Source organism: Oncorhynchus clarkii, unplaced genomic scaffold (genome assembly GCF_045791955.1).
Source record: "Oncorhynchus clarkii lewisi isolate Uvic-CL-2024 unplaced genomic scaffold, UVic_Ocla_1.0 unplaced_contig_12997_pilon_pilon, whole genome shotgun sequence".
Lineage (NCBI taxonomy): Eukaryota > Metazoa > Chordata > Actinopteri > Salmoniformes > Salmonidae > Oncorhynchus > Oncorhynchus clarkii.
In genome coordinates, this window is record NW_027258412.1 from 56,342 (window position 1) to 67,047 (window position 10,706).

Below are 10,706 nucleotides of genomic sequence, written 5' to 3' on the forward strand. Positions count from 1 at the left end.
ATCTTTACCCATACCTACCCATCCCACCCTTACCCATCCTTACTCATCCCACCCTTACCCATCCCATCCTTACTCATCCCACCCTCACCCATCCTTACCCATCCTTACTCATCCCACCCTTACCCATCCCATCCTTACCCATCCTTATCACATCCCATCCTTAACTCATCCCATCCTTACTCATCCCATCCTTACTCATCCCATCCTTACTCATCCCATCCTTAATCCTTTACCCATCCCCATCCCATCCTTACCCATCCCCCCATCCTTACCCATCCTTACCCATCCTTACCCATCCTTACCCATCCATCCTTACTCATCCCACCCATACCCATCCCATCCTTACTAACCATCCCATCCTTACCCATATACCCATCCTTACCCATCCCATCCTTACTCATCCCATCCTTACTCCATCCCATCCATCCCATCCTTACTCATCCCATCCTTACTCATCCCATCCTTACTCCTCCCATCCTTACTCCTCCCATCCTTGCCCATCCCATCCTTGCCCATCCCATCCTTGCCCATCCCATATTTACTCATCCCATCTTTACCCATCCCATCCTTACCCATCCCATCCCATTCTTACCCATCCCATCCTTACCCATCCTTAACCATCCTTATCCATCCTTATCCATCCTTACCCATCCTTACCCATCCCTACCCATCCCATCCTTACCCATCATCCCATCCTTACTCATCCCATCCTAACTCATCCCATCCTTACTCATCCCATCCTAACTACCCTACCCATCCCATCCTTATCCATCCTTATCCATCCTTAACCATCCTTATCCATCCTTACCCATCCTTACCCATCCTTACCCATCATCCCATCCTTACTCATCCCATCCTTACTCATCATCCCATCCTTACTCATCCCATCCTAACTCATCCCATCCTTACCCATCCCATCCTTACACATCCTTACCCATCCCATCCTTACCCATCCCATCCTTACCCATCCCTACCCATCCTTACCCATCCCATCCTTACCCATCCTTACCCATCCCACCCTTACCCATCCCATCCTTACTCATCCCACCCCCTACCCATCCTTACCCATCCTTACCCATCCATCCCATCCTACCCATCCCATCCCATCCTTACCCATCCCATCCCCATCCCTTACCCATACCCATCCCATCCTACCCATCCTTACCCATCCCTACCCATCCTATCCTTACCCATCCTTGCCCATCACATCCTTACCCATCACATCCTTACCCATCCCATATTTACTCATTCCATCCTTACCCATCCCATCCTTACCCATCCTTACCCATCCCATCCCATCCTTACACATCACATCCTTACTCATCCCATCCTTATCCATCCTTACGCATCCCATCCTTAACCATCCTTACTCATCCCATCCTTACCCATCCCATCCTTACTCATCCCATCCTTACACATCCTTACCCATCCCATCGTTACACATCCCAACCAATCCTTACTCACCCCATCCTTACCCATCCTTATCCATCCTCACCCATCCTTACCCATCCTTACCCATCCCATCGTTACCCATCCCATCCTTATCCATCCTTACCCATCCTTATCCATCCTTAACCATCCTTACCCATCCTTGCCCATCCCATCCTTACCCATCCCATATTTACTCATTCCATCCTTACCCATCCCATCCTTACCCATCCTTACCCATCCCACCCCATCCTTACCCATCCTTACACATCACATCCTTACTCATCCAATCCTTACTCATCCCATCCTTACTCATCCCATCCTTAACCATCCTTACTCATCCCATCCTTACCCATCCCATCCTTACTCATCCCATCCTTAACCATCCTTACTCACCCCATCCTTACCCATCCTTATCCATCCTTACCCATCCTTACCCATCCCATCCTTACCCATCCCATCCTTACCCATCCTTATCCATCCTTAACCATCCTTACCCATCCCATATTTACTCATCCCATCCTTACTCATCCCATCCTTACCCATCCTTACCCATCCCATCCTTACTCATCCCATCCTTACACATCCTTACTCATCCAATCCCTACCCATCCCTACCCACCCTTACCCATCGTTACCCATCCTTACCCATCATTACCCATCCTTGCCCATCCCATCCTTACCCATCCCATATTTACTCATTCCATCCTTACCCATCCCATCCTTACCCATCCTTACCCATCCCACCCCATCCTTACCCATCCTTACACATCACATCCTTACTCATCCAATCCTTACTCATCCCATCCTTACTCATCCCATCCTTACTCATCCCATCCTTACTCATCCCATCCTTACTCATCCCATCCTTAACCATCCTTACTCACCCCATCCTTATCCATCCTTACCCATCCTTACCCATCCCATCCTTACCAATCCCATCCTTACCCATCCTTATCCATCCTTATCCATCCTTAACCATCCTTACCCATCCTTAACCATCCTTACCCATCCTTACCCATCCCATATTTACTCATCCCATCCTTACTCATCCCATCCTTACCCATCCCATCCTTACCCATCCTTACCCATCCCATCCTTACTCATCCCATCCTTACACATCCTTACTCATCCAATCCCTACCCATCCCTACCCACCCTTACCCATCCCTACCCATCCTTACCCATCCTTACCCATCCCATCCTTACCCATCCCATCCTTACCCATCCTTAACCATCCCATCCTTAACCATCCCTACCCATCCTTACCCATCCATACCCATCCTATCCTTACCCATCCTTGCCCATCCCATCCTTACCCATCCCATATTTACTCATTCCATCCTTACCCATCCCATCCTTACCCATCCTTACCCATCCCATCCCATCCTTACCCATCCTTACACATCACATCCTTACTCATCCAATCCTTACTCATCCCATCCTTATCCATCCTTACTCATCCCATCCTTAACCATCCTTACTCATCCCATCCTTACCCATCCCTACTCATCCCATCCTTACTCATCCCATCCTTACTCATCCCATCCTTACTCATCCCATCCTTACCCATCCCCATCCTTACCCATCCCCATCCTTACCCATCCCATCCTTACACATCCCATCCTTACACATCCCATCCTTACACATCCCATCCTTACTCATCCCATCCTTACTCATCCCATCCTTACCCATCCCATCCTTACCCATCCCATCCTTACCCATCCTTACCCATCCCATCCTTACCCATCCTTACCCATCCCATCCTTACTCATCCCATCCTTACTCATCCCATCCTTACTCATCCCATCCTCACACATCCTTACTCATCCCATCCTTACCCATCCCATCCTTACCCATCCCATCCCATCCCTACCCATCCCCATCCATCCTTACCCATCCCTACCCATCCTTACCCATCCTTACCCATCCTTACCCATCCTTACCCATCCATCCCATCTTTACCCATCCATCCCATCCTTACACAACCCATCCCAACCCATCCATCTCATCCATCCCATCCTTACCCATCCTTACTCCTCCCATCCTTACTCCTCCCATCCTTACTCCTCCCATCCTTGCCCATCCGTACCCATCCAATACGTACCCATCCTTACTCATCCCATCCTTACTCCTCCCATCCTTACTCCTCCCATCCGTACCCATCCCATACGTACCCATCCCATACGTACCCATCCCATACGTACCCATCCCATCCGTACTCATCCCATCCTTACTCATCCCATCCTTACCCATCTCATCCTTACCCATCCTTACCCATCCCATCCTTACACATCCTTACCCATCCCACCCTTACCCATCCCACCCTTACCCATCCATCCCACCCTTACCCATCCCACCCTTACCCATCCCACCCTTACCCATCCATCCCACCCTTACCCATCCCATCCGTACCCAATCCACCCCTACTCATCCTTAGCCATTCCAGAAAAAAAAATACTCCTCAGCCCCAGCCTCAGCCCCAGCCCCAGCCCCAGCCTCAGCCCCAGCCTCAGCCCCAGCCTCAGCCCCAGCCTCAGCCCCAGCCCCAACCTCAGCCCCAACCTCAGCCCCAACCTCAGCCCCAACCTCAGCCCCAACCTCAGCCCCAACCTCAGCCCCAACCTCAGCCCCAACCTCAGCCCCAGCCCCAGCGCCCCAGCATCTCAGCCCCAGCATCTCAGCCCCAGCATCTCAGCCCCAGCATCTCAGCCCCAGGTGTCAGCCCCAGGTGTCAGCCCCAGGTGTCAGCTTACCTTCCGTATGCGAAGCGTCTGTCTTTATGATGATCGCCAAAGGTGTCCCACAGCCTGAGAGACACACTGACCTCATCCACCACATCCCTGGAGCGCTCCAACACCTACAGCGGGTCACACAGAGACACATATTAGAAAACATACAGATTTTTAAACAAGATTAATTTAAAATACTGTACATAGAATGCAGGTGGGGGTGAGTGATGACAAGTGGGAGGTGAGTGATGACAGGTGAGTGATCAAGTAAGTCTTGAATTAGAGGGTAATGCCTTTAAATTTATACACTGATTGAGTCTGAAGTTATGGAGATTGTACTCCTGTTAGAGAGGCAGTTCCTCAGTTTAGGGTTCTATAATGTTGATTGGAGATTAACAATGTTTGCAGATCTGTGCCATGTCACTCAGCTGTGATTATCCAATTAACTGTCCATTTATCCATGTGGTCTGGAAATAATAAACATGAATACAATGGCATCAATACTAAGATAAGGCACATTCATTTAGAAATAACAAGATACAGTCTCCATCTGTTAAAATAATCCAATGAGTGAAACAAAAATACAAGTAGCTAGCAACATCAGACTAACCAGCTAACAATTATAGGCGAAAATGTAGCTAATAATGTTAGATAGCTAGCATAAAAACAAGATATATAATGTTGTAATAATGACAGAAATATTCTTAAACTATTGACATCTTTCATCAGTAAAACATATACCTTCTTAAAGGGACAGGCTTTCTTAGGTAGGGCTGTTTGTTGACAGTAGGGCTGTTTGGTGACAGGTAGGGCTGTTTGGTGACAGGTAGGGCTGTTTGGTGACAGGTAGGGCGACAGGTAGGGTGACAGGTAGGGCTGTTTGTTGACAGGTAGGGCTGTTTGATGACAGGTAGGGCTGTTTGATGACAGGTAGGGCTGTTTCAGCTGCAGTGTAGAGAGACAGACTGTATTGGTCTATAGCCCAGACCGTAGGGATGTGTGTTGGGGTTAGGGGTCAGGGTTAGGTTTATACCTCTTGACAGACTCTGTACTGGTCTATAGCCCAGACTGTAGGGATGTGTGTTGGGGTTAGGGGTCAGGGTTAGGGTTGTACCTCTTGACAGACTCTGTACTGGTCTATAGCCCAGACCGTAGGGATGTGTGTTGGGGTTAGGGGTTAGGGTTGTACCTCTTGACAGACTCTATACTGGTCTATAGCCCAGACCGTAGGGATGTGTGTTGGGGTTAGGGGTCAGGGGTCAGGGTTAGGTTTGTACCTCTTGACACACTCTGTACTGGTCTATAGCCCAGACCGTAGGGACGTGTGTGGACAGTAGTTGGTACTGGTTCAGAGTGGTGTTGCAGGCCCGAGCACAGATCAGCCGTGTCTTCCCTACGGCGTTGTCCCCCACCACAACACACTTAATGGTCTCAACATTGGGTCTCTCGTAGTCCATACTAGTGTTCAGGGCCCTGTGTGACAGGAGAGAAAACAGGCTCAATCACGTTGGATAATGATGATGCAACGTCCGGTAGTAGATCGCCTAAACAACGCAGATGAACAACATAATGTAGGTACACGTTTAAATTAAGACTTCATTTTCACTCAGTTCATTCAAAACAACCGTGAAACACGTTCTAATAAGCAGCTATTCACATTCTTATGATTATACTGATGACATGGCGACAGGATAGTATTAACACTGAGGTCCACTAATCTGTCACTCTGCTGCTCTAGAACCACACTACTGCAGAACACATCCAGAGGTCAGGGAATAGAGGGAGGAGTAGGAAACTGGCTCTAATCCGCAGCCCTGCATCCAAAACAAATCAGTTTAGCTCTTCAACAGAGAAGGGACTATGGACCAACCAAGCTTTGTGTTTGCTTCAGCCGTTACACTACTGTTGAATTTACACTTGTTGTTTAGTATTATCCGAGGTCAGAAGAGGGGCCAGCCGAAAGGTCTCGGGTAAAGAGGGGCCAGCCGAAAGGTCTCGGGTAAAGAGGGGCCAGCCGACAGGTCTCGGGTAAAGAGGGGCCAGCCGACAGGTCTCGGGTAAAGAGGGGCCAGCCGACAGGTCTCGGGTAAAGAGGGGCCAGCCGACAGGTCTCGGGTAAAGAGGGGCCAGCCGACAGGTCTCGGGTAAAGAGGGGCCAGCCGACAGGTCTCGGGTAAAGAGGGGCCAGCCGACAGGTCTCGGGTAAAGAGGGGCCAGCCGACAGGTCTCGGGTAAAGAGGGGCCAGCCGACAGGTCTCGGGTAAAGAGGGGCCAGCCGACAGGTCTCGGGTAAAGAGGGGCCAGCCGACAAGTCTCGGGTAAAGAGGGGCCAGCCGACAGGTCTCGGGTAAAGAGGGGCCAGCCGACAGGTCTCGGGTAAAGAGGGGCCAGCTGACAGGTCTCGGGTAAAGAGGGGCCAGCTGACAGGTCTCGGGTAAAGAGGGGCCAGCTGAAAGGTCTCGGGTAAAGAGGGGCCAGCTGAAAGGTCTCGGGTAAAGAGGGGCCAGCTGAAAGGTCTCGGGTAAAGAGGGGCCAGCTGAAAGGTAGGATTTAGTCCTACTGCATGGCATTCAGAACAGTTGACCTCAGTAGCTAAGAGGAGGAAACGGGCCTAGTCAACACCAGTGATGCTACTCTGAAAGAGGAGTTAACGGGCCTAGTCAGCACCAGTGATGCTACTCTGAAAGAGGAGGAAACGAGCCTAGTCAGCACCAGTGATGCTACTCTGAAAGAGGAGTTAACGGGCCTAGTCAGCACCAGTGATGCTACTCTGAAAGAGGAGTTAACGGGCCTAGTCAGCACCAGTGATGCTACTCTGAAAGAGGAGGGCACGGAGTGTAACAACACGTCAGAGGTTTGATGACACGAGATATTCCCCAAAATGGGCCTGAGTGTAACATCATGTCAGAACTTAAGAATTTCACTGTACCCTGCAATTGCATTTGTGACCCTGTGCATGTGACTAATAAACTAATCTAATTAGCTACATAATTTTAAAAAATAATTAAACATGACTTGTTTATAATTTCTGAAGATAGTTGATGGGAGTCTGCTGCTTGGCATAATCACTCTGTGATGTCATTTAGGTGCAAAGTCTTTAAACGTTTCCAAACCTCCACAATGTGTTTCACAACCAGACTGCTGTAGTTTACTCGAAATTGACACTAACCTGGGACTCAAATAATGAAATCAATCAAATAATGTAACAAGAACGATGTCCTTGCATGATATAATTTGTATCCACATTAAAATGAGTTAAAGTGCCTCTCGACTCAACTACCGTGTAAGTGCCAGGCACAGCTCTGTAGTGAAGTAACAGAGAGGACGACACCCTAGTCTTCGTTCCAGTTGGCCAAGATGTCATAACAGAAGCACCTACCGTTCTCTAGGGCTGAGTGAGTGTGATCTGGTCAACCAAAACTACAGGCAGGAGTTCAGAGTGCGATTCAATAATTGCAGGTAGCTCGATGGCTCCTGTACAAATAAGAATCGCTCGCCGCTAGCTAGGCAAATACTGCAAGATCATTTCGTAACTGGTATCGCGCCCCAGCTTGTTGAACGTTAATCCTTTTCTCCCAATGTAACAATAACCACTACTATGTATCTAGCTTGATTGTTCGGGCTGCCTTCAGAAGTACTCCGTCCGTCCCCATCCGAAAGCGCTTCGGGAAAAAAATAATCTGCAGCCACAACAGCACGGAACAAAACGACGTGATGCGGCTTCCATGGTGACGTCAAGCCCCGTCCGTTCTATTTATAGCGCGAGGCGAGCTACGGTTTCATTCAGAAAACCAGGTGGTTCAGCCCGCGACGGGAGAGGTTATACGCGTACGCCGGGTGCCTAAATTGATGACGTTTGGAGCGCAGTTGAGAGTCGAGTGGAGACAAACGGATTCGGTTCAGTCAGTCATCCTGATTCTCAGTTAGCGGATTTATGTTTTTGTCTAGAAATGTCAGTGATCATTTGAAACGTGTCTGTCGAAGTTGGGACGTGGGAGTGTTCAGAATCATTCCGTTCTACTAATAGTGTTATTTATTTATTTAGACATAAATGTCTCTTTAGACCGATATTAATGCCATAGTTGTACATTTTCGGCGAAAACCTCTACAATGAATGTGCTTTAGCTTTCACCCTGGCCTGATATTGGCTACACTATATCTATCTACTTCCACCTCCAGCAGGAGCGATGACACTGATGTGGCCCATGTTGTATCACATCCGGCCGTGATTAGGAGTCCCATAGAGCGGCACACAATTGGCCCAGCGTCGTCCAGGTTTGGCCGGGGTAGGCCGTCATTGTAAATAATAATTTGTTCTTAACAGACTTTCCTTGTTAAATAAAATAAATCTCTCCCCATTGAGCAGTGTAGACTGTATCACGGTGACATCCCGACAGTTACTACCACTATTACAAGTTATTTATCGTGTAGGCTGCTATCCTACTCGTAATAAAATCAAGTGGGATGGAACAAATTGAAGATGGTGACCAATACTACAAGTAATTTCTCCCTCGGCCATCGAAATAAACATCACTTTCTTTTACAATTTTGAACTAGTGCCATGCTGCGTCTGTTGCTAAACTTTATCGGAAGGGCTTATCAGGACGACTGACTGAACCGAATGCATTTGTCTCCACACACCCTTCACTTTTAAACTGCGCAACATACATCATCCATGTGGGCACCAGGCTTGTCTGTATAGCCTGTCCCGCTGGAGACAGAGAGAGACCGGGCAGGGAGGGACGCTGCTGAGCTGAGCGTTTCGACCGACGCCATCTGTGAATATAGGAGACATGTTTATCATTTTAGATAAATATGTTATACAGAATGTAAACATTTGATAAAGTTATAACCGAAGTGGTATTGACAACAAGGTAAATATCTTGTGCACTAATGATATACTGTACCGGGCAAGCAGTAGTATCTGGACCACTATATTTCAACTGACACTGCCATTGAAGTCCAGGCACTAAAAAGGACAGCAGCAAAAAGCGTCATTAATATTAAAATGAGTTATGTAAGCCTTCCATTGTAATAATGCAGAGATTGGAAACGGAACATAATCATGTGATACACTAGACAGAGCGGTTGGAAGGGCTGAAGTAGAGACAAGGACCAATCAGAATCATTCATGCTTTCCGCATCCTGTTGTTTGCATCTGTAACAGTATAATTTTAAACCGTCCCCTCGCCCATACCCGGGCGCGAACCAGGGACCTACGAAGCGTCGTTACCCATCGCTCCACAAAAGCCGCGGCCCTTGCAGAGCAAGGGGAACTACTACTTCAAGGTCTCAGAGCAAGTGACGTCACTGATTGAAACGCTATTTAGCGCCCACGCTAACTAAGCTAGCCGTTTCACATCTGTTACACATCCATTCAAATTCTGTCAAGTAAAACTGTCTTAACTAAACTAACAGGTTAAAGCAGTGATCCGTTAGATATGAGCCGCAGCAATTTAAATGAATGGGACGCAATTAGCTTTTTCCTTGTATATAAGATGACAACACATCAGAACAACACAGCATTCTGTAGATATGTCAGACACATCAGAACAACACAGCATTCTGTAGATATGTCAGACACATCAGAACAACACAGCATTCTGTAGATATGTCAGACACATCAGAACAACACAGCATTTTATAGATATGTCAGACACATCAGAACAACACAGCATTCTGTAGATATGTCAGACACATCAGAACAACACAGCATTCTGTAGATATGTCAGACACATCAGAACAACACAGCATTCTGTAGATATGTCAGACACATCAGAACAACACAGCATTCTGTAGATATGTCAGACACGTCAGAACAACACAGCATTTTATAGATATGTCAGACACATCAGAACAACACAGCATTCTGTAGATATGTCAGACACGTCAGAACAACACAGCATTCTGTAGATATGTCAGACACGTCAGAACAACACAGCATTCTGTAGATATGTCAGACACGTCAGAACAACACAGCATTTTATAGATATGTCAGACACATCAGAACAACACAGCATTCTGTAGAAATGTCAGACACATCAGAACAACACAGCATTCTGTAGATATGTCAGACACATCAGAACAACACAGCATTCTGTAGATATGTCAGACACATCAGAACAACACAGCATTCTGTAGATATGTCAGACACATCAGAACAACACAGCATTTTATAGATATGTCAGACACATCAGAACAACACAGCATTTTATAGATATGTCAGACACATCAGAACAACACAGCATTCTGTAGATATGTCAGACACATCAGAACAACACAGCATTCTGTAGATATGTCAGACACATCAGAACAACACAGCATTCTGTAGATATGTCAGACACATCAGAACAACACAGCATTCTGTAGATATGTCAGACACGTCAGAACAACACAGCATTTTATAGATATGTCAGACACATCAGAACAACACAGCATTCTGTAGATATGTCAGACACGTCAGAACAACACAGCATTCTGTAGATATGTCAGACACGTCAGAACAACACAGCATTCTGTAGATATGTCAGACACGTCAGAACAACACA

General features: G+C 47.4%; 1 protein-coding gene across 1 annotated transcript in view; it reads right to left on the reverse strand.

Moving 5' to 3' along the window:
* Positions 1-7,858, reverse strand: part of LOC139396892 (Rho related BTB domain containing 1) — a 58,704-nt gene extending 50,846 nt beyond the window's left edge. The window contains exons 1-3 of the mRNA XM_071143816.1: positions 7,538-7,858; positions 5,436-5,631; positions 4,183-4,286 (exon numbers count right to left, since the gene is read on the reverse strand). Of these exons, the coding sequence (XP_070999917.1) occupies positions 4,183-4,286; positions 5,436-5,615 (284 nt within the window). The 5' untranslated portion in view covers positions 5,616-5,631; positions 7,538-7,858. The remainder of the gene's footprint in view (positions 1-4,182; positions 4,287-5,435; positions 5,632-7,537) is intronic.
* Between the last annotated feature and the right edge of the window lie 2,848 nt (positions 7,859-10,706).